Source organism: Carcharodon carcharias, chromosome 17 (genome assembly GCF_017639515.1).
Source record: "Carcharodon carcharias isolate sCarCar2 chromosome 17, sCarCar2.pri, whole genome shotgun sequence".
Lineage (NCBI taxonomy): Eukaryota > Metazoa > Chordata > Chondrichthyes > Lamniformes > Lamnidae > Carcharodon > Carcharodon carcharias.
This window is the reverse complement of record NC_054483.1, coordinates 56,781,827-56,807,537: the sequence shown is the minus strand read 5'-3', so window position 1 is coordinate 56,807,537 and position 25,711 is coordinate 56,781,827. Positions and strand designations below refer to the sequence as shown.

General features: G+C 42.4%; 1 protein-coding gene across 1 annotated transcript in view; it reads right to left on the bottom strand.

Annotated features, from left to right (window-relative positions):
- The window catches only part of pcdh15b (protocadherin-related 15b), a 1,048,074-nt gene that overhangs the window by 94,428 nt on the left and 927,935 nt on the right, over positions 1 to 25,711 (bottom strand). The window contains exons 29-33 of the mRNA XM_041210329.1: positions 17,440 to 17,655; positions 14,632 to 14,720; positions 8,781 to 8,957; positions 5,119 to 5,337; positions 2,306 to 2,314 (exon numbers count right to left, since the gene is read on the bottom strand). Coding sequence (XP_041066263.1) covers positions 2,306 to 2,314; positions 5,119 to 5,337; positions 8,781 to 8,957; positions 14,632 to 14,720; positions 17,440 to 17,655 — 710 coding nt within the window. The remainder of the gene's footprint in view (positions 1 to 2,305; positions 2,315 to 5,118; positions 5,338 to 8,780; positions 8,958 to 14,631; positions 14,721 to 17,439; positions 17,656 to 25,711) is intronic.

The following is a 25,711-nucleotide window of genomic DNA, read 5'->3' as shown; positions in this document are numbered from 1 at the left end:
AGGTTGGCGGGCAGGCGAAAAGCCCAAACAGCCTTCTAGTTTTTCAGGAAACCTCATCCACGAGCGGGATGAGGTTTCCGGAGGCTTTTATTAAATAAATAAATACATTTTTGTAAATATAAAAACATGTCCCAACTCATCTGACACAGTCACATGAGGGGACATGTTTAAATACATTTTTTAATCATTCATTCAATTATTTTAATATCCATTCAATCTCCCTGAGGCAGATCCGTGCCTCAGGGAGATTGCTGCGCTTTTCACGCGCATGCCTTACCCTGGCAGCATGGTTCAGATCATTGGTCCTCTTTCTGCACTGGATGGCCAACCTCTTCTCTGACCACCACTGCCACTGCCTCCCAAGCCGGAGTGGTGAGATTGCTGGACTTCCTGCAGCCAGAGCAGGGGTGAGGACATCATGGAGGGCCTCCAAAAGGCATTCCAGTGACGGGTCACTGAACTCTTCTTTGCTTTTACTGGAGCAGTCCTGGGCTGCAAGTGTTAAGAACTGTGTGCGTGGCTATAGTTTAGATATGGCAGCTGGGGTGAGGAAACGGTGAGGTAACAGCGTGGTGAGCGATTCAGAGGCTGCCCACCAGCGAGACAGTGTGTTTTCTGTGGGAAATAGACAATATGGCGCGAAAACCCATCATTGTGGTGGCGGGCAAAACGTCGTTTTTCATGTCTGCTACCATATTTGGTGCAAATCTGGGACAACTCCAAACACACCCCCACACCAGTTGCTTTATCATTAATTTACTTTCTCTTCATGCCTATGCATCACCAAATCTTCGATTCTCCTCTACTCCATCTCCCTAACTCTCAACCCCTCGCACCATGCTTCCCACCCCTATCCAGCCAACTACTGCCTTCTGCTTGAAACTGGTGAGTACCTTGCCAGCAGTTGACCTGAATGGAGAAGAAAACTGGGCATGCTAGAAAACCACCAGCATAACCATTATCATAAGTTAAAATATCCCAGTGACCCAGTCACCCAATGATTTAATGTAATTAAAACACTAATTCTTTGTATAGTCATGTGTTTTCAATTATTTACAAGTCTTTTTAAATACATAACAACCAAAGTTGCTTTGCAACTCCTGTATTTTTGCTGATTAAGGAATACAATAATTTGGCTATTTCTTGGGCCATTTTGTCATAGGTATCTTTTACTGGCACAATCTCATTGCACCTGACGTTCAGGTGCATCTCATCTACATAAAGCTTGTGGTTAATCATATTCTATTGGCTACAAACCAAACACATCAACAAACTAGAAATGAAATAGCTCTTTACATACTTCACTAAAAGTAAATCTTAGATATTTTCCTTGATTTACAACTTAATTTATTACCTATCAATTTAGGTTATTTAAATGTTCATGAAATTTTATGTGAACCCTAAAATTGGTGGTTTATGAAACATTAGGGCCAGGATTTTCCAGTCGGCGAGCTGGGGGCGGGGCCCGCTCGCCAACACGAAAATGACGTGGGATGATGTCGGGGGGAACCCCCAATGTCATTCCACCCAATTTAAGTATTCAGGAAGGCGGGGGCACAGCACAATCAGCTGTCCGCCCACCGACCTGTCAATGGCCAATTGAGGCCATTGACAGGATAATTAAAACAATTAAAGGACCTGCCTGTCCAACCTTAAGGCTGGTGGGCATGCCAGGAGCCCCAGCGGGTGTCTGAAAAAACATGAAACCTCATCCACTGGCGGGATGAGGTTTCATGTCTGTTTTAAAAAGCTTTAATAGACTTTATGTGATATTTATTAACATATCCCATCTCGTGTGACATTGTCACATGAGGGGGACATGTTAATAATTTTTTATTTTTCTATTTTTGATATTTATGAAACTTTCAGCGCTCTCCATGAGACAGCACTTAGTCTCAGGTAGATGTGCGCTCTTTTGCGTGCATGTGTGAAAGAGAGCACTTTGACAGTTGGGGAATCCCTCCCCCCCCCAGCACAGGAAGCGCATAGCACTTCCCGTCGGGCGGCCCGCCCACTCAAAATGGCGGCAGGACCCGTTTTGGCAGTGCCGATCGGCTGCCTGCCCACCGCTGAGCCAGCGGCGCCCGTCCGCCCATCAAGGGCAAAATTCTGCCCTAGGTTAAAATATAATCAGACATTTAATCATGTGTTCTCTGGCTGTAATGTTGCTTCACTGAGTAACTGGATTGATTATTAAATTGATCATTATCTAAGTCACTAGTATTTAAGGTTAACATACAATCAGAACATGCATTGACAAATACAATAACTTGTAAACCATATTAAAATAAAAGCTGATACTTACTCTTTAAATCTGATATAATGCAATAATGAGAAGGAACAAAAAAAATATTGTTAAACAATTATTTGTGCTTTAGCTTAAAAATTCATTTCATGCTGTGCATTTATTATCAATGACCACACCATAGGGCTGAAATTATGAGCGTCCTCCATAGGCACGCATGTGGGTTGGAGATAGGCCCCCTGGTTGTATAATCTGCGCTCACCAATAGTGAGGATTTGAGCTGGCAGAGGAATCTCAGAATTTCAGCCCTTGCATTTAAGGTACCATCTTAATCACTTCCATTAGTGATGCAGAGCCAAAAACCATCTGGAACAAGAAAATAAAATTTAGTTTCACCCTTTAACACAGCGCTAGGATGTTTGAAAACAAAGCAAACTCTGACCTACTAATGCTTTCAAGTCAGAGAGTCAACAAACAGTGCTCATGACATGCAAATTCAATTGCCAAACACAACGCCAACATTCATCAAAAGAGAAAATGAATATTATGTTGTTATCTGCAAATTGCTTTATAAATAAACTAAAATGAAATTGAAAATAAAATCAGAAATGTGATGCTCTGATGCAGATGAAAGAGTCTGGGATTAAATGTTGTGGAGTGAGTGGCATAATTTTTGATGAGCTAGAAAATTTTAAAGAAGAAAAATAATGTGAAAATTAAAAAGGCCAGGATACAGGTTAAAACATAGTCAGATGAGGCAGTTTGTTGGAATGAATGGTGCTGAAGAGTGGAGGCATGCAGGTCTAAGCCATCTGCTCTGGGGTGCTGCCAACTGAAAGGCAGCATGCAGCATCACTGTTTGGTTATTGTTGCATGCCTCCTAAGGTCTGCTGAGGATTTGCATCTATGTGAGAGTAGGGCCTCATCCTCTTTAGCTGCAAGAGTATATGACTCTATCAGATCATCGGGGACTGAGAATAGATGGATTTATACCAATCCAGGCATTTTTGTGATGTATTATATTTGAATATTCTATACTAAGCCATCAGTACCTTGCCACCATCACACATGGAGGGACAAGCATGCCTGGTGCATGGAAATGCCATTACCTCCAATTTCTCTTCCAGGTCACTTGGACATATATTACCATTCCATCATTTTTGCTGGTCATATTCCTGGAACTCCGTACCTGAAAGCATTGGGAAGCACCTTCACCGCACAGACTGCAGTTCAGACTAGTTCACAAAGAAGGTCACCACCTTCTCAAAGGCAGCTGGGGCTGGGCTATAAATGCTTGCCTTGCCAGCAATGCCCACATCTGAAAATGAATTTTTAAAAAAGGGATGTAAAAACCCTCAGTCACTCCAACTTGTAAGTTATGTTTAGGTTTCTTTTGACAATGGGTCAAATTTTTAAATGGGCGCAGAGGTAGGATGGCCACTGCCAGAACTCAAAAATACTGGACACTGCTGCGGTGGGGGGATGATGTCATCGATGCGGAGATGATGTCATCACATTCAAATATTATATCATCGCTCATGGAGATGATATCATCATGCACATATATCCATCACGGTTCAAGAATGGAAAGGCACAATGGACAGAGGAGAAAGCCTAATTGCAAGTAAATGAGCGACACAGTGAGGGGGAAAATAAATACGAAAACCAACTTCTGTTTTCTGTGCCCCAATCGGTTTAAAGGCTCCAGCAGATAGGGAAAGGAACAAGCATTGGTTCCTCCAATGCTTCTCTGTGGTAAGAGTACAAAGGCACAATATACCGGACATAGATGCCATCCAGTACCAGACAGTGGTCAGGCCAGCTAAAAGCTGCACTGTCCAGTATAAAACTGGACAAATGGTCACCTTATGCAGAGGTAGGACTGGAGGCTGATGGGCTCACAATTGCTGCCAGCATGTTCCTACTTCTCGGCCATTTTTGAACATGCCACTTTTGGGGGATTGATGGCGACCCACTCACGAGTGGCAGGTAGCCAATTAAACTCATTTAGGCCCAATTAAGGTCATTGTGTAGGTGCCAACTAGAATTCCCCAGTCGGCAATCAGTCCCCCTCGGCAAGACTGAATCCCGGCCAATGTACACAGACTGCCTCCCAGTGACAGACCAGGAGACCAGTGATCTATCCACCATTTTAACACCCCCTCTTCACCACATGCTGCAAGTGCAAAGTGGCCACAACTGCAGCCGCAGGTCACCCCACGAAGGGGGACCCCACCATAATCTAGCAGCTGTGGCCGCTTTGCAAATTTTTAAGCAGTCTTCAGAAAGCTCCACCATCTTGAGGCAGCCTCTCTTTCTCCTACCTACACTAGCAGCTCCCACCTGATAATGGCGTTGTCGATGTGTCAGTGCTGGAGGGCCTCCTGTTGGCCCTTCAGCCTCAAGAACCCACCTTCCATCCTTACTTAATTGGATGGTGAGAGTGTACCTTGGCCACTAATTGGCCTGCATTTCAAAAAATTGTGTCAGCCCTCAGGTGCTGATGCAATGCAGGGTGGTGACCTAAAAATGCACCCAACATCAGGGTCCTAGCCCACAATAAAAATTTAGCCTCAAGGCTCCATCACTGGCACTACTGTACTAGCTGCAATGAGCTAACTCTTAAATTCCCCTTACTGTGGGCAAGTTACACTTAATTATTTGCCATCTAGATGGCTGTGGAGAAACTGAGAAGCAATTTGTAGGGAATTGAATTCTGTTCAACTGCACACAGCAAGTCAAATGTACACTATCACTGACCCAGCCAACACTGATTAAAGGTGACATAATGGCTAAATACTTCAATTCAAGGTATAATGAATTAAATCACAGGTGTTAGTTACCACATAAAAGTGCATCAGGTGTGTACTCACTGTCTGTAGGTAACCATAACAATCAGAATAGCAGGTAAACAGCAGAGGATGATAATGATGGCCAGAGCCAGCAGAGCACCTTCCGTGTAGCCCACAGCTTGTGCTTGTTTCTGTACATTTGCCACTACGTCTGGTGTGCGAATTTCCAGAATACGACCTCCTTGTCCCAAGTATGGCTGAAAATCTTTGTTTATATCTAGAAGTTTGCCATCTAGGAATCTTTATCAATCACAGACATGGATATATTATTTAAGAGCAAGGTGTGTATTTTAAAACTGCAATCAATATTGATGCTAACAGCTCCAAAAAAAAATCATCTTGCATGTTCCTGCTACTCTTACTGGAATCTAAGGGGTACACTACTCTTACTTCGCAAAGGCAATTAGGGATGGGCGATATATGCTGGCCTTGTCAGTGACATCCATATCCAAATCCCATGTACAAATGAAAAACAGAAGTGAATTGTCAATAAGTAGCGAAATGGGGAGACACATGGCAGAGGCAGTAGCATAGTGGTATTGTCACTGGACTAGTATCCAAGAGACCCAGGGTAATGCTCTGGGGACCTGGGTTCAAATCGCACCATGGCAGAAAAATCTGGAATTAAAAGTCTAATGAAGGCCACAAAACCATTGCCAATTGTCATAAAAACTCATCTGGTTCACTAATGCCCTTTAGGGGAGGAAATCTGTTGCCTTACCTGGTCTGGCCTACATGGTGACTCTGGACCCACAGCAATGTGATTTACTCTTAAATGCACTCTGAAAAGGGCAATTAGGGATGGGCAATAAATGCTGGCCTAGCCAGTGATGCCCACATCCCATGGATGAATTTTTTAAAAAGATGAAATTTAGTACAGGGAAGTGTGAAGTGATACATTCTGGTACAAAGAAATGGTATAATGTTAAAGAAGAAGCAGAAACAGAGGCCAGAAATTTCCCCCCCGCCCGTTGGGGGATTGTGCGGGGTCAGGCGTGAACCCGATCAGTGCCTCTGATCGGGGCTGCGCTGCCATTTTACGTGCCAATTAAGGCCCGCCCAGCATGACACATGACACTTGCCCGGAAGCGCTGAGCACTCCCTGATTGGGCCGGGGGGGTGGGAATTCCCTGAGTGGTTCCCTGCCTCAGGCAGATTTGTTTCAGTGCTAAACTTTTAAATAAAGGATTTTTAAACTTTTGAAACTTGTCCCTTCATGTGACAGTGTCACATGAGCTGGGACATGTTAATGAAATTTTGGAAAAAATTTTACTGATTTTTTCAAACACTTCATTAAACCTCATCCAGCCCGTGGATGAGGTTCCATGAAATATGCGAAGGCCGCCTGGGCTCTTCACCTGCCTGCCAACCTTAAGGTTGGACGGACAGCTCATTTAATTGTTTTAATTAGTTTGAACAGGCCTTAATAGGCCTTTGACAGTTCGGCGGCCTCGCTGTCAACTTGGCTGCGCGCCCACTGAACTGAAAATCTAAATGACGCATGGTGACGTCGGGACACCCGCCCGATATCACTGTGCGTCATTTTACGTGATGGTGAATGGGCCCAGCCACCTGCCCCTCCCCACTTGCCGTTGGGAAAATGCTGCTCAGCGAGACCAGGGATGGAATTTTACACCCCTCCCAATGTCGGGATTTTCCGGTCCCGCTGAAGTCATCGGGCTTTTGAATGACTCGCCGCATTTTACGAGACTGCTGCTGCTGCTGCTGCGAAGGGGCCATAAAATTCCACCTCAGGAGTGTAAACAATCATTTATGTTTATATGATGGGCTGAATTTTGCTGTCGGTGAGCAGGGGGCGGGGCCCGCTCACCGACGCATAAAATGAAGCGGGATGATGTCGGGCGGAACCCCTGATGTCATCCCGCCCCATTTAAATTTTCAGGAAGGTGGGGACGCAGCAAAATCAGCTGTGGGCACACCGACCTGTCGATGGCCAATTGAGGTCATTGGCAGGATCATTGAAACAATTAAAGGACCTGCCCGTCCAACCTTAAAGTTGGCGGGAAGGCCAGGAGCCCCAGCGGCAAATAGATAAAACATGAAACCTCATCCAGCGGCGGGATGAGGTTTCATGTAGGGATTTAAAAAGTTTAATACATTTATTATGTACATTATGAACATGTCCCATCTCATGTGACATTGTCATATGAGGGTGACATGTTAAGGATTTTTTTTTTCTATTGTTAACGTTTCTAAAGCTGTCTGCAATCTCCCTGAGGCAGCACTTAGCCTCAGGGAGATGTGGAATCTTTTGTGCGCATGTGCAAAAGATCGCACTCTCGCTTTTGGGGAATCCCCCCCCCCCGGCACAGGAAGCGCATAGCGCTTCCCGGCGGATGTCAAACGTTGGTGGGGCCCGCTTCTCTGGCGGGGATTGTCTCCCCACTCGCCAGAGATTGGGTCGGGCCCACCCACCTGGCAGGCAGAAAATTCTGCCCAATGTCTTTAACATTGTAAAATGTTCTGAGGTGATTTACAGGAGTGACATCAAACAGTCTGTTAGAACTGTTTATGTGGAGGGGTGGGTTGGTGATGGAAGATGTTATTTTCCAGCTTCCAAGATGTTAATCTCACCACTTTATGTTCATTTCAACGGAAGCAATCAAAAATGCTCATTCTGTGTTTTTTTTTCACAAGGTTAAGTGCTCTACAGGGATGTTTTAGCTTTACGGATGTTATTCTGGCCAATCAGGGCTCGGTTGTAGCAATGTTCATCTCTGGGCCTCTCATGTGGCAGGGAAGTGGTGCAGAAATAGTAAAAACTGCTGCTCTGAAATTTTCTTTTGCTTTTCTGCTAGGTTTAATGAGCATCTCTGTCATCACTGTTCCTAACCAATTGCAAAGAGCATCCTCCACAGCTCTCATTAATGAGCACATAGGAACAAACATCACTAACGCTTGAATGTGGACAAATGAACAGCTTCCCAGTACATCTTTATGTGACACAGTGCTTTTATAAGAATTGAAAATTCGCAGTACATTTAAAATACTGCTATGCATTAAAAAAACGGGACTGAAGAAAAGATAATCATCACATGTTGCAAAATTCCAGTGAAGGGTGTCTGGTACAGTGAAGTGTTTACAAATGAGCAGACAGTCAGACAGCTCCCAGAGGTCGATTTTTGAAAGGAGTCCCTTGTTTGATTGGACAGAGACCATCATTTAGGAATTTTGCTGAAAACTGAGGTGGCACATTTGATGCTGACATGGAAATTCAGTGCTCATTGTACAGACTAATGAATTAAAAATATCAGAGGCTATCTCTCCCACTTCTGGCGCTGTAGGGGAGATTTAAATATACATAGGCATAGCAAAATGAAAATCCATGCACTGCTTTGCGATTAAGAGAATCTGTAATATTAGTATATGAGCACGTTACATTTGAATGACATTCAGCTATTGTTATTTTAGTAGTTATTAGCTCAGTAAATAGGATAACATCCCCATTAAAATAATTAACAGAGAAACATCATGCAAATGTATTAGACAGTCACATGAGCTCTAATTTTTCTGCTTAATACAGATTTCCTCGCATAATAAAAGACCTTTAATTAACTCTGCTAACTTTCAGCAGAAGACAAATATTAGTCGCATATGTAATTCCAGATAAACACAAAAAAGCTAGGCAAATTTTGAAAGGATTAATACTGCACTGTACTCACTTGAAGAGCTCGTTCCTTGATATGGCTCTGTTTGTCAAAGGGTCAATGGCATAAACCATCAGATCTGACTTAGAATAGTCCTCTTCCTGGAAGCCATCTCCATGTCTGCGAGGACCAATGGATTCCACTACAACCTTGGCACCTGGAATCTGATCTTGTACATAACGTTCCAAAATTCTAAGAACACAATTTTAATAAAATAGAAGTAGGTGACTTAGTATGGCATTTTGACTGCATGTATATTATATTCGTGCTTATGTCTCATTGTTGAAGATATGGCAGCTGGAAGTTCATTGTTTCGGAACCAAAGCCTCTTTAGCTATTAAAGCTTCTAAGGTGGGATAGGGTGCAGGTGGGAGAGAAACCCTCATAGAAATCACAGTATAAGGCCTGGCTTTCACTTAAATATTCTAGCACTGTCGTCCATCTGAAACCGGAAGGACCAAGGACTGGGCCAGCGGGCTGGAGTGGGAAATTGGCTCAGGAGTGGTAGGATGCCAGGGACTCAAAGGAGCGGTCCTTAGGGGGCAAAGGCTTTGGCCTCTGATAGTAGCATGCAAAGGGAGAGGCAGTGCTGGGCTGGAGAGGTCAAAAGATTCCTTGTGGAGCTGAGGACCGGGCAGTGGGAACACTACTGCTCCTCCTGGGTCACAAGGAACTCTCATAAAAGAAATTTTAGAAAATTGACCAGTCAGCACCTCCTGCCAGAAGTTGGCTTTCAGGTTTCACACTTATCTGCAAACCTTTCTTACCCTGCATTAAAATCACATTGTGACATCAATCTTGTCATCGGGGCACAACTTTTAAATTTAAAGTAGGTGCCCACCTGCTTGTAAAGGGAGCCTCAGCCCATTTGAAAATCGGTGAAGATGAAATGGCATCAGTGGTGAATGAAATGACTTCGCCTAGTAAATTGGTTCAGCCTAATTTTAACTCTTCCCAAGCACTGTTCTTGCTGAGGGAAGAGATTAAAATTGTGGCTCAAGTGTCCCTTTATTTCGCAGATACATGCTGGCAGAGGTGAAGGTCAAAAATCAAAACCTAATATATATTTATATATAATAAGCAGTTAATGTCATTGACATTACATATTTTAATAAATCCAAAATAAAATTGAGGGTGCATGAATTATTGCAGTGGCAATTTGTGCAGGGATGGAAAAGTTGATCAATGCTGGCACACCTGTATGATGCTCTCTCTCCACTTTCTCGAACAGCTAGATTTCTACATAAGTGGTAAAAATGACACCTAGCTGTTAATTAACCACGACACAACAAGGACACCTCTCTGACCAGGACTTAGCAGTTTAGCCTGACAGTATTGTTGATAAAAACCTCTGAGGCCCACAAGGCTGACAAAAGTCCTTTGAACTGTGGATTAGTAGGGTCAACCCAGAACTTGACCATTGCAGAGATCTAGCAAGGGGTCTGTAAAAACCTTTACAACATCACTAAGAGGAAGGAAGAATATCACCTTGCCTTAGTATAGAAGTGAAGGACATATACTGGTATCACCTTTAAGTGATAGTTAAAGATTTCAATTATTGCACAGACAGTGAAAGAATTTCCAAATGAGGTCAATGCTTCTCAATAAACAAGTTAAGGAAATATATGGATAATGAGTTTGAGATGTTAAAGATAACAAAGAAAAAGTCATTCTCACGCAGGTTGGTGAATGCATTTTCAAATTTCTGCTTACCATAGAGATGAAGGATATACATGAGTCACAGAGATAACAGTAAGAGTTACATATATTTGCAGAAAACACAGGACTTACACAAAAATGTATGAACGTAGCAAGGTAATTAACACAATTTAAAATAACAGGGAATGACATTTTTCGTCCAAATGCCAAAGAGCAAGGGAGAATTTACTGCTGGAAGGAAGCTACATGACTCACTTTATTATACCTAAAAGAGCAAAATTTCCAAAGACTAAGAAGGACAGCATTGGATCCTTTCAGTACGAAACATTAAATGCTCACAAAGTGAATTGTGTAATAAGTAGTAAAGGGGGCATTGACAAATGTTGATTTTGGCAAGGTGAGACACAGCAAGGACTACATGCTAGTAATCTGTTAAATCATATAATGTATAATTTCATTACATGGTGCACTCATATGCATAGATTGTGCACATGTATGAATTACCTGAGATAGTAAAGGTAGAATATGTGCTTGGGGTCTAATTCTGCCTCACTGCTAATACCATCCCACTGCTGATGCTGTTCCATTGCTGATACCGTCCCACTGCTGATATTGCCTCACTGCTGATATCATCCACTGCTGATACTATCTCGCTGCTGATACTGTACCGCTGCTGATACTGCCCCATGTGCTGTGACTGCCTCCCTGCTGATACTGCCCCACTGCTGATACCATCCACTACTGATACTGCCTCACTGCTCATACCGCCCCACTGCTAATACCGTCCCAGTGCTGATACCGACCCAGGTGCTCATACCGACCCAGATGCTGATACCGCCCCACATGCTGATACTGCCCCACTGCCAATACTGTCCTACTGCTGATACTGCCCCACTGCTGATACTGCCCCATTGCTGATACCATCCACTGCTGAAACTGCCCCATTGCGGATACCATCCACTACTGATACTACCCCACAGCTGATACTGGCCTACTGCTGATACTGTCCCACTGCTGATACTGTCCCACTGCTGATACTGCCCCACAGCTGATACTGCCCCACTGCTGATACTGTCCCACATGCTGATACTGCCCCACTGCTGATACTGCCCCACTGCTGATACTGGCCATGTGCTGATGCTGCCTCACTGCTGATACTGCCCCACGTTCTGATACTGCCCCACTGCTGATACCATCCACTACTGATACTAGCTCACTGCTGATACTGTCCCACTGCTGATGCTGTCCCACTGCTGATACCATCCACTATTGATACTACCCCACAGCTGATACTGTCCCACTGCTGATACTGTCCCACTGCTGATACCATCCACTACTGATACTACCCCACAGCTGATACCGCCCCACATGCTGATACTGCCCCACTGCCAATACTGTCCTACTGCTGATACTGCCCCACTGCTGATACTGCCCCATTGCTGATACCATCCACTGCTGAAACTGCCCCATTGCGGATACCATCCACTACTGATACTGCCCCACTGCTGATACTGCCCCATTGCTGATACCATCCACTGCTGAAACTGCCCCATTGCGGATACCATCCACTACTGATACTACCCCACAGCTGATACTGGCCTACTGCTGATACTGTCCCACTGCTGATACTGTCCCACTGCTGATACTGCCCCACAGCTGATACTGCCCCACTGCTGATACTGTCCCACATGCTGATACTGCCCCACTGCTGATACTGCCCCACTGCTGATACTGGCCATGTGCTGATGCTGCCTCACTGCTGATACTGCCCCACGTTCTGATACTGCCCCACTGCTGATACCATCCACTACTGATACTAGCTCACTGCTGATACTGGCCTACTGCTGATGCTGTCCCACTGCTGATACCATCCACTATTGATACTACCCCACAGCTGATACTGTCCCACTGCTGATACTGTCCCACTGCTGATACCATCCACTACTGATACTACCCCACAGCTGATACTGTCCCACTGCTGATACTGTCCCACTGCTGATACCATCCACTACTGATACTACCCCACAGCTGATACTGTCCCACTGCTGATACTGTCCCACTGCTGATACCATCCACTATTGATACTACTCCACAGCTGATACTGTCCCACTGCTGATATGCCCCACATATTGATACTGCCCCACTGCTGATACTGCCCTACGTGCTGATACTGCCCCACCGCTGATACCATCCACTACTGATACTACCTCACTGCTGGTGCTGGCCTACTGCTGATACTGTCCCACTGCTGATACTGCCCCACTGCTGGTACCATCCACTACTGATACTGTCCCACTGCTGATACTGTCCCACTGCTGATACTGCCCCATGTGTTGATACTGCCTCACTGCTGATACCGCCCCACGTGCTGATACCACCTCATTGCTGATACTGCCTCACTGCTGATATTGCCCAACTGCTGATACCACCCCACTGCTGATACCGCTCCACTGCTGATATCGTCTCACTGTTGATACCGCCCCACGTGCTGATACTGCTTCACGTGCTGATACTGCCCCACGTGCTGATACCATCCCACTGCTGATATTGCCCCACTGCTGATACCACCCCACTGCTGATACTGCCCCACGTGCTGATATTACCCCACTGCTGATACTGTGCTACCTACTAACACTGCCACACTGCCTGTGGAAGGACTGAGAATGAGGGTGAATTAAAACAGGTGAACTTAATGTCAAATCATATACCGAAAGAGAAATAAAGAGGGAAGGAAAGATTGGATTAAGGGAGACTTAAAAAAATATGAAGAAAAAGTAACTCACTGTGGCAAATTTAACAGGAAATTAATGGTACAAAATAGCAATTGCTTAAAAAAATGGGGGAGGCTGAGGATGAGATACTAGTTTTATGAAGCTAATTGTGGAGTTTGGGGGGAGGGTGCAGGTGCAAATCAAGACAGTGACGTTTGGATATTTACATTTACAAGGCTATCAGTGATCAAAACATGAAACACATTTGAATCTTTACCCAGCCTAGGATTGAACGTGCGTTGAATCTTCCCCCCATTGGGGGGGTTGTGTGGGCATGGACAGGAGCGAGCGTGCAGCCATTTTATGTGGGCGGGCCAATTAAGGCCCACCCAGCGTGACGCTCACCCGGAATTGCTGAGCGCTCCCTGTGTGGGCGGGGGGGGGGGGGAGGAATTTGCTGAGTCTGGGCCTGTGCTCTTTCGCGAATCTCTGTGCCTCAGGGAGATTTGTTTAAAGTTCAAACATTTAAATAAAGAATTGAAAATATTTTAAGACATGTCCCCTCATGTGACAGTGTCACATGAGCTGGGACATGTCAAGGAACATTAATTTAAAAATTTATTTAATCTATAGACCTCTTCCCGCCTGTGGATAAGGTTTCATGAAAAATGCGAAGGTTGGACGGGCTGCTCATTTAATTCATTTTAAACAGGCCTTAATAAGCCTTTGACATTTCAGTGGGCTCGCAGCTGACTCGGCTGCGCGCCCGCCAAACTGAAAATCTAAATGATACTCGGTGACGTTGGGACGCCTGCCCGACGTCACTGCACGTCATTTTATGCGTCTGTGAGCAGGCCCCGCCCCTGAGTGCCGACCAGAAAATTCCCCCCATAAAGTTCATCGTCACTGATACTTTGCCAGCCTTTGAAAACCACAAAGCATACAAAAGTGTTTTTCTTTTAGTATTTAAATTTGCTATGGTATTTGTTAACAACATTTTATTAGTTCCAATGACTATTATGGAATTGGTGCAGCATTTTATGAAGTGATACACAGTCCTGAAGTAATATTGTGTACTTCTTCAATACACTTAACAACAGCAACTTATATATTTGGCATCTTTAGTGTAATAAAATGTCCCAAGGCACCTACTTAATGCATTTGTGTTGAATATTTGCACTATTCTGAATGAAACATCAGCTGGTGGAAACAGATTGATCCCACCTTTAAAACAGCAGACAAAATAATTTTATAAAACTATATAACATCTTCCTAAGAAAACTATAGCCAGCAAAAGTTTTAGGTTTATATTCTTGAAAGTAATTTATCTAGCTGAAGTAACTGACCATCAGTAACTTTTGCATTTTATACGCAATATTCACTGGGCATTTTGCAGATCTCAAAAACAATTGAAACATCAAGAATAATATTTTTAAAAACCTGTTGCTTCTTTCTATTTCTAAATATTTATTCCTTAAGGTACGAAAACACAATACCCGATGAGCTGATCCTTGTTCTGTTCCACCAGAGTAGGAGGGACATTTGAAACAATCACTTGCATATCCAATTCATTGACCACGGATACCTAGAGAAAGGACAAATGCAATTCTGTTGGTTCTAACGTGACAATTTTTTGTTGCAGACAACTTGGTTGCTATTTTTCCAAATAATTGATTCAGCTGTAATTTAAAAACTGCACAAGCCTTACTGTTTGTAAGGTATAACATTGGGTGCAACAAGTTAAAATCCTGTTGTTGGAAGCTTCAGATATATGTAGAGGCACACTCCAATAACCTGCCTGAAAAGCTGAGTGTAGATTTGCAAACCCAAGGCTTAGGGAAGCCCAAGTGTGCACAAGGATTTTGTGGAATTAACCAGCATAAACTATGGAGTTTACCAGTATACAACGATGCAGGGGTAAGCTTCTCACCATTCCCCATTTAGGATCACCTTGCCTGCTATAAATTGGCTTGTATGGGTTATATGTAGCTGGCTGAGAAGAGTGTCAGTCTCAGTTACAATTCATGGCCCTCAGCAACAGAGATGAACAGTGCATCCACCAAAATGTCAAACGTTATTTGTTGTTTTATTATGTGGGAATAGAAATGCACTTTTCTTCCCAAAAGTAGACTCATGTGAACCCATAGGGTTCTAAGGCAAGTAAAGCAAAGATAATCAAGTAAAGCAACCAAAAGTTCTTTGATTGTAAATATCTCCCATAGAAAGCTATGGCAGACAATTGCTGAGTATAAGCTTTAGCCAATGAGTGCACATTCATCCATCTCCCAGGTTGCATTGTCTCATGGCTGGCCAGTGGCTCCAATACAACTTTATCCTTATGATTTTCATGAAGTGTTGCTGCTCCCTGTCCAATAGATAGTAAAACATCTGTCTATGAAAATATTGTGGTGTGTGGGCCATTCTGATACCATCTTTTGACCATTTTTATTGGAGCACATTTCAAGCGCTCTCACCTCCTCCACACCTCCAAACATCTGAAACCCATTGCTTTAGTAAGTTAAATGTTTGCCCAATTGGAGTCTTGGTTTGCACACGATTTTACCTGGGATTATGTGTTGGGTATTGGACTTTGCAAAGGACGCAGTCCAGTTTATACTTACAAGAAAAGAAAACACATGATTGAGTTCACATAGCAACCAACTGTTTTAAATAAAACATGGGCCTAAATATTCAGCTCGGCGGGTGGGCACGATCGGCAGGCCCAAGGATTGGCCGGGAAACAGACTGCCGACCGCAATCGGGCCCTGACTGCAATTTCATGACAGCTGGCCAATTAACAGCCAGCCAGTGTGAAAGACGCGCTGAAAAGCTCAGCACTGCCAGGGTCGGGGTGGGAAGAGGGCGGGTGATGACATCAATGTGGGCGTGGGCCTCAGGGAGCTGAAGACCTGAAAAAGCAAAAATAAATGTTTCAAAAGCTGAAGAAAGCGTCCATGCATCATAATCTGTCACCTGAAAATTTAGCTACTGAAGCTGCTGTCTACAGAGATGTATTTATATTTCATTTCATCATGGAAATGTCATACCACTCGTGAATGTGGTTTGATGAAAAATGCAAAGGCTGCCTGGCCAATTTGCCCATCTGCCAACCGTAAGTTTGGACGGGCAATGAAAAATCAGAGTCAGATGCGCCATTAATGTGAAAGAGGCTGGCAAATTTACCAGCAAGAGCTAGGACTTAATTGTATTTATTTTGTCTGCTGAATATACTGAAAACCTTACATAAAGAAAGCCTGCACTTTGAAAAGAGTGTACACAGTACAGTATGTAGTATTGAACTACTGGAAAGATCCACCCAAGTTTGAAGGAATAGAATTTTGTTTTACTGGAATTGTTTATTAAGAACTACTTTAAACATAAAGTGAATGGAATGGTTAAGATAGCATTTTATTTTGACTAGACTTAGAAAGACCACAAAAGTTGTAGGTGCTGAATTGAAATCTTAAACCCAATTTCAGAATGTCTTCTCTCAGCATTCTTGCTGTGCACAGAACTGATTATTTGGCATGATTTCAGAGTCTCAACAAGGCTATAATTCAGGAGCTAGAGCCTCCAATGCTCCTGATATCCAAATAGGTTGCCTGCCATCTTCAGTGGGGAGTAAAACTGAATGCAGGGCAGGTCTGGTGAAGGAAGCAAATGACAATGGAAAATAACTTAATCTAACATCTGCTTCATTCATGAATCTATTACTTTATCAATCTATTTCTGCTCCTAAATTGGTGCCTGAAAGAGAATCTCAGTGAGCATCATGTCCATAGTACATTGCACATTAGACCATTAAGTATGAACCTGCCTGCCTTAGTAAAATGATACCGCCTTGTATTGTTACAAATAGAACAATTGCTAAAGTAGAAGTGGCAGCGTTGATTTCTATTTTAAAGGTTTACTTTGAGAGCATTTTAAGTGACTTCAATGATCGAAAGAGCACTAAAGGAATGTTCCATTAAAGGCTGTTTTTAAAAGTAAGTAAAGACACATTTTTAAAATAACAGATGACCACCCCTGACCCCCACCACTGCCTCCATTGAAGTGGTGAGCACACACAATAGAATTGGCCACTGATTTAACTTGAAATACACTAAACAGGCCTGAAAACGTCATTCTGATTTACTAATTTCAAGATAGGTGCATAGCTGTAACCAATTCCATGATACATTTTACAGTACATCTCATGATGAGAAAATGGCATTCATTGTTTATTAAAAGAGGAACCTTGAATGCTAGACAGTCCATTTAAAGGTAAAGCAAAATAACTCAACAAAAACAAGTCCCATACTTACAACAACTTGTGCACTACTGCTCAATTCTGTCCCATAGTTGTCTGTCGCAATAACTTCAAATTTATAATAGGATCGTCTCATGTTTCTGAATGTAATAGATGTCTTGATTGCACCAGTGTATTCTTCTATCACAAAACCATCCTTTCCATCCTTTGTGGGTGGTATGATTAGTCGGAACTGAGAAATACTGTAGTTTCCACTGTCTTTATCTTCAACCTGACAATATAGAGAATAATGAAAGCCCAAGGCTAGTCACATATCATACTAATCATAAAACAGGGCTCTGCCACTAAAGAGATGATCCATTCATTTTATTGCTTTGGTAGATGTTGACAGAAAGGATAAAGCATCTGAACCAAGTTCATTGAAAATTCCCACCAGGAATAACCAGAGAACATGCAGTGCAGCAATGGTAAAAAAAGCAAGGCACCAAGTATTTGACTTCCTCAAAGCAGTGTTGTTTGGGTCCTCAGCTAATGCTCAAAGGATTGGACCTTTTGTTAAGGGAACAGGGCTTGCAACTGGAATTACAAATAAGTCAAGTGGAAACTGACCTTCTTTAAGGTGAACAGAGTGAATATTATGACATAAGGTCATGGCCTTTGTGAAGCAGAATTGCAGTCATGCACTGAGTAGCTGGCAGAGGGAGAAAAAACAACTGACAAAGTATGAAAAAAGCATGAGCACAGGAACAGGAGTAGGCCATTCAGCCCCTTGTCTGTTCTGTCATTCAATATGATAACGACTGATATGCACAGCTTCATTTACCCACCTTAACTCCTTGAGACTCCCTTGAGTCTCTTACCTAAGGAAAAATAGTGGCTCTCAATCTTGAAACATCAATTCAGAGTCTTTTGCAAAGGAGAATTCCAGGTTTCTACAACCCCTTTGTGTGAAAGAGTGTTCTCTGGTCTCAATGCTAAATGGTCAAACACTAATTTTAAGATAACGCCTCTGATCCTTGATTCCCCAGCCACAGGGAATATTTTATTTCTATGTACCAATTGGAATTCTTTCAACATTTTGAGCTCTTTGATCAGAAGGCCACATCAAGAACAGTTATGACACAAACCTACTGATCCAAAAAAGTCACATGTAATGTCCAATTGTAAAAATATGGTATTGGATTTTATTATCAGTGGCGTAGCAAGGAAAAAATCTGCTCCATAAGACTGCTATGCTCAGCACAGTTGGACAGTCTAATATGTTCAATATGTGCTGAGAATGCAGAATGTTCAGACATCTTATTTGCTGAGTTGTATCCTGATGAACAACCTACCATAATGATTGAAAGAAAATCACTTGCATAATGTTGTCATTTTTTAGATGAAGTGAACACATTTCACAGTCAATAAAATTATGAATCTACATGTTACAAACATGATTGACTTTTTCCTGGCTTAAACTTCTTTAAATATTTATACTTTTTGGTATATATAAACAATATTTGAAAGATGAAAAATGCAAAGCTAAAAATGCCTCCCAGAATCCAAAGTACAATAATCTCAAAAATTAAATAGCCTTGAGTGCTGGGTACAATTTATCATTTACTTATTGCAATTTATAATTTATTTATTACAATTTATATTTATTTGAAAGCAAAACAAACTTCTCTTTGCCATGAAATTTGATCAATTACATTCTTGCATTCCCATTGCAACTCTATATAAAATTAACAGCGCAGAATCAGGCCATTCAGCCCAACAGGTTTATGTTCCACATGAGCTTCCTTCTATACTGCTTCATTTAACTATTGGCATAATCGTCTGCTTTTTTACCCCTCATGTACTTATCTAGATTCCTCTTAAATGTGGCATTTATTTCTTCTCCTTTATAAACTAAGAGAGTAACATTCAGAAACATCCTTTGAAAAATGAGTCAGCTGACAAGATCCTCTGAAGGTATGAATGTTCTTTGCTCTAAGACACTGGAAAAGATAAAGTCAAGGCACAGTACCATTGCTGAATAATCTACTTCAAGATAAACTGCTTCAATTCATTTCAAAAAGTAGGTATCTCATTATAGAAGTGTGTAATTATTTTTAGCTGCCTTGACAATAACTCTATTCACAGACAAATGGACGGAATTTAATGTTCCTGATGTAGGTACTGTCCACGGGGTGGAGAACCAGTGAGAAACCCATCAGGCACTTCACTTGACAGTGTCAGGCCTTCCCTGGGATTTAGGACCCTGGGGGTGGAAATCCCACCCACTGACAGCTGCTGGCAAATCCAACGCTGGCAGCTCTATGTTATAGGCAGTGCTATTGGGAGCAATGGGTGCTGCTGGTAACACAGTGAGGCCTTCAACAGAGATCATCATGGGATCCCTGGAGAGCGCTGAGTGGAATGGGTTGGGGTCACAGGCAAAGGGGGAGGAGGAGGAAGGAGGTCGAATGTAAGGGTGGGGTTGGCTCTCATCAGATACCCTCTTCCTGATGTCAGGTATCTTGATCAGGCCTATGTGTCTTAGAAAGAGGGACCCGTCCGCCCCACTGGCAGCAGGGTTTGCTGGATAGTCTTAATGAGTTACAGGAAACCCATACAAGTTTGACAGAATCCCCAAACCACCATTAAATCCTGGTGGGGTCAGAGATAAAGACCTTTATCAATAATGACTAATTAGCTAGGGAGCAGGTTCCTGGCATTGGTCCATTCACACTGCTGACCTGATGGGGGACAGTTTACCCGCAGGGGGGGAAATCGGATGCCATCCTCCCCCACAAGAACCCCCCGATTATGGGGGCCCACCCGCCTCTTTGCCCACTCCGCTGGCTCCATTAGCTCCCAGCCAATGATTTTCTTTAAAGCATTCACAACCTAAACTGTGTCTAAATTCAGTCAAAAGAGGGAGCTACTACACCACAAACTGATCAGCAAAAACACATCCATCATTCTTGGGTACCAATAAAATCTGAACATCAATCAGTAAGATAAAGACCTACAATTATATTCAAAGTAAATGTGTGAATGTTGAATTTTCTTGCTAAATTATTCAGCTTAGAGAAACAGAGCTAATGTTGTGTCTGTGTCAGCATTATTCAAAATAAAGCTATACTGCAAAGCCCAGTTTAATTTCAAAATTGCCATAAAGCTCAGGCTGGCCTTTTGTGCAAAAGTAATTTAAGAAGTTCCATGCTAAGAAGGAAAAGTAATAAATTCATTCTCAGCCTTATTTGTGAATTTGCACATTTTTATACTGTAGTTGAACAATGTCCATTTGTTCGCATCGACTTAGTTACAACAATTTTAAATGTTGGTGTTTTTCATACATTGCTCCTGTTCTTTGTTTCTTTACAATTTTGTCTTGTACTATTTCATTGTTTGATAAATGCAATCTATGTGGTCAAATCCAACTATTTAGTTTTAAAATACTGTGACTTGTTATTTTACCATATTTCACCATTCAACAAATCAAATAAGCTAATTTTTATAAATGTCTAATTTTAAGTAACTAATGCTTTTAAAATTTGCACTGTCTTAATAACTGTAAATGAGTTAATCAATTGCCTTAGTTGACCAATAACTTATTTCTCCTTAATGATCAACTAACTACACTCAGTTATTGAAAAACCTAAGCTTCAACTAAGACCTTAAATATATTTAGTCATAGCTTGTTATCGAAAACCATCCTCTTGTGAGAAGCCAGTACCATTTATGAGGTGCTCGACTCATGATATTGATGACAAAGTAGTTTTGGTATTCTCACCCAAACTAAATTTCTTAGGTGCGTTCATTTAGATATGGGCTCTATTCAAATAGTCATCTTCAGAACCTGATCTAACCCATAATGACAGAAAATGCTAGAAATATTCAGCAGATCAGGCAGCATTTGTGGAAACAGAAGCAGAGTTAACATTTCAGAACTGATGAAAGGTCATCAATTTGAAACGTTCACTCCATTTCTCTCTCCATAGATGTGATCTGTCCTGCTGAGAGTTTCCAGAATTTTCTGTTTATTTTGATTTCCGTAACCATGGTATTTGCTTTTACTGAACTCAAAGTGGTGTTTTTGGTGGAACAACAGTTTCAAACAATATTTTTTAACTTTAAAAAGTTGTTTTTAACTTTTATCAACTGGAGGTTAAATTATTTTTGATACTTAAAAGAAATTCATCTGAAATGCAAAAAACAGTGTGTCCATAATGTAGTCTGGGAATGGAATTCAGATGTGGGGTTAAACACTTGGATCTGGGGGTGATTTTGATTTGCCATTGGTCTTGTTTAACATACCTTAGTTTACATCAATGCTTAAGATGGTGTGCTAATGCACCTCAGGTATTTGCAAGAAGTTCCTGAGAAGAACAGCATTAGCGATGTACCGAAGCTGATAAGTTTCTGAACAGCTACTTTCCAACAAAATTACTGGAACATGGGGATCAAATCTGCTTCAGGTGAAACTCAGGTCTCTCTCAGGAATGACCCAACACCAGGAACCTGCTCCCTGGCTAATTAGTCATTATTGAGCCACTTAAACATCATTATCTCTGAGCCCACCAGGGCAAATCTTGCTGCCAATGTGGGGGGTTCCTCTTTCTAAGACACTTAATGCCTGATCAAGACGCCTGGGTGGGGAGATGAGGACAGCTCCTAATAATGTGCTTCCCATAGTCTTATAAAAGGTGGGAGTCAAGCAGAATTTAGAGGAACACCTAATGACAGAATCACATTATAAAGCTTTCTCAAATGATTTATTTTAATTATTTCAGAATGATGTCCCCTGCTGCCCATCATCCCTTTCCAAGGAACCACTGGCAGCTAGGGATTGACCTCTGGTATTGATTACCTTCTCACATTTACATCATCAGGCCTTCTGTTCTGGTGTTCACACTGGACAACTAAAGAGAAGCCTGACTGAATATGGCAGACAACACGCTTCTGGTTTGTATTGAGTGTGCATTGATCAGGATTGGAAATTTGGTTAGCTTTCTTCACTTTAATCCAGAGCCTCTGACGCTAACTGTGGTACCATAGTGACCACCCCCAGCTCAAATCAGCTAGATCAGGACTGAGGAAGGATCAAACTTGGGACTTTTCTGGTCTGTATGACTCAGTGGATAAACTAGCTGAGCCATTAAGGGAGCAAAAATACTTCTTCATTTACTATTTACAATTTCTAGATAATATGTGAAGGATCCCTGTTAAAATGTTCTCCCCTTATTTGACAAATTCTTCTATCAAAAACTTCTAATGCTCTCTCTCTCAAGCATAACCCCCTAGAGGATTGTGATTTGTATGTTATTTTGGATGAGTTACCACTTGTAAAAATTTAGCCAGGCTCGTTAGTAAAGGTTACGCACTCAATTTTAGTTGTCGAAGTGAAAAATGCATTTCTGTGTCTTTCCTAGGAATAGCCTAATTTAGTACTGGTGGTGATTATCAGATGGGATGCAAAAAAAAACCCATCATTATAGCTCAGCAGTAAATATCAACTGTTGTTGCACACAATGCAATTTCTTCTCATTATTGGAAATTAAAACACTTTGATTTGTTTAGGCATTATAGGAAGCAGAAGATTAAAAGGCAGAAGCCAGTGATGTGTACAAGATGGATGGCGATTTACACTTACTAGAGTTAATTAGGCTATCTTATCTCACACAAGCAGACATGCTCTTTCTGGATTTCATTGTTGAAAGAGGGACCTAATCATTCCACAAGACCAGATGCCTTGAAAATTCTGACGATATTCAAGTGGACTCAATTGTTCTACTTTCACATCATGGCAAAAGCAAATTTGGTTTAAATTAATGTCTTTTGGCCAGGTGAATTATTTGTGTTCATCAAAATGAAAAATTTCAGTATAGGACAGCGGAACATTTTTCCACTTCTTCCAGCCTGTTAGCTTCAGTCAGTTCTATGTTCCATATATTGCAGGCTAGAGAGAGTAAGTTTGCCCTATTTTGTTTAACACTGATGTACTGCACTGACGTGAGTTTTTCTATATCCTTATGGCTCCTTTGAGAATACTAATTTATTCTGGTTTGAGCCCAATATTTGGTTGTAGACCAACATCCACAGTAACAGGTCTTTAGACTGTTGTAGATGATAGTAAATTGAACTGTCTTAAGTTTTAATTATGTTAAATTGAATGGAGTGAGGAAACCCTCGAACAAAATGAAGCATTTTTGTCTAAACTTTAGCATGATACTAACATTTTAAATTCTGTTATGATGCATAAGCAGTTTTTAAAAAAACAATTTCACTCTCAGAAATCATGTGGCAGTTTAACTTCATGCAATTGTTGCAACCTTTTTTTAAATTCATTTATGGGATGTGAGCATCACCCACAAGGCCAACATTTGTTGCCCTTCCCCAATTGCCCTTGAGAAGGTGGTGCTGAACCACCTTCTTGAACCACTGCAGTGCAAGTATTACACTCATGGTGCTGTGAGGAAGGGAGTTCCAAGGTTTCGTCACATGACAATTAAGAAACGGTGCTTTTTTCATTTCACTCCAAGTCAGGATAGTGTGTAGCTTGATGGAAAACTTGTAGGTTTTGTGCTATGTCTGCTGCCCTTGTCCTTCCAGGTGGTAGAGCTCATGGGTTTGGAAGGTGCTGTCAAGGAGCCTTTGGGAATTACTGCTTTGCATCTTGTGGATGGTATACTTTGCTGCCACTGTGCACCAGTGGTGGAAGGAGTGAATGTTTCAGGTCATAGATGGTGTGCTGATCAAGTGTCTGCTTTGACCTGGATGGGGTTGAATTTATTGATTTGCACTCATCAATGCAAGTGGAGAGTACTCCATCAAATTCCAGAGATGAACAGGCTTTGGGGAGTCAGGAGGTGAGTTATTTAGTGCAGGATTCCCAACCTCTGACCTGCTGTTGTAGGCACAGTATTTATATGGCTGGTCCAGTTAGGTTTCTAGTCAATGGTGATCCTCAGGATGTTGATGGCATGGGATTCGATGATGGTAATGCCATTGAATGGTAAGGGAAAATGGTTATATCCTATTCTGTTGGAGATGGTCATTGCCTGGCACTTGTGCACACAAATACTACTTGTAATTTATCAGCCCAAGCCTAAGTGTCGTCCAGGTGTTGCTCCATGCAGGCACAGACTCCAACAGTGTGGTAGAATAGTATGGGACACTATGTAATCAACAGTGGACATCCCCACTTCTGACCTAATGATGGAGGGGAGGTCATTGATGAAGCAGCTGAGGATGGTTGGGCCTAGAACACTATCCTGGGGTTGAGATGATTGACTTCCAATAACCACAACCAACTTCCTCTGAGCCAGGTATGAGTCCAACCAGTGGAGAGTTTCCCCCTGATTCCCATTGACTTCAGTTTTGCTGCTGTCCCTTGTTGCCATACTCAGTCAATTGCTGCCTTGATGTCAAGGGCAGTCACTCTCCCTTCACCAGTTGAATTTGGTTATTTTGTCCATGTTTAGATCAAGATTGTGAAATGGCCTGAGCTGAGTGATTCTGGCAGAACCCAAACTTAGCGTGAGTGAGCAGGTTGTTGCTGAGCAAGTGCCACTTGATAGCACTCTCGATGACACCTTCCATCACTTTGCTGATAAATGAGAGAAGACTGATGATGTGGTAATTGGCTGGATTGAACCGGTCTTGTTTTTGTGGACAGGACATAATTTGGCAATTTTCCACATTTCCAGGTACATGCCAGTGTTGTATTTGTGCTGGAACAGCTTGGCTAGGGGCACAGCTAGTTCTGAAGCACAAAGCTGGGATTTTATCAGCCTCTTGGCTGTGGAAGAGAAGCAGAAAGGTATGAAAAATAGTGCAGAAAGGCATCGGAAATGGGGGTGGGGTGGAGCAGGGGAGCGTCTTGATGGCTTCCTGCCGCTTTGCCATGTTGTCACTGCTGGAAAAGCTGACAGACATGCTGTCCACCAGGAACCCAATTGAGCCAATTATGTGACCAATTGAGGGCCACCTCCCACTTCTGTGGTCATTTTGCCTGGATTGGGGCAGCTCATCATTGTATGGGGACACTGTCCATTGAAAGCAAGGCTCCAATGTGTTTGGGGGGTGGCGGGGGATCTCCGTTTTGGGCTCCATGACTCACGGGGGGGTTCCCAGGCAGCAATTACTGCATCCACAGCAACAATGCCATCTGCCTTCAGAAATTGCAGACCATACCATCTACCCCAGATTGTTGGAGCCTGCCCGCCTGGCCCTGGCATTCCCAAGAATGCTTACTCTGCTTTGATGTTACCTCAGCCATCTTATTAGGCTGATTGGGAGCACTGTGAAGCATAGACCTAAGGTCTGGTAGCAAAAGATGGGGAATTGGGCACAGG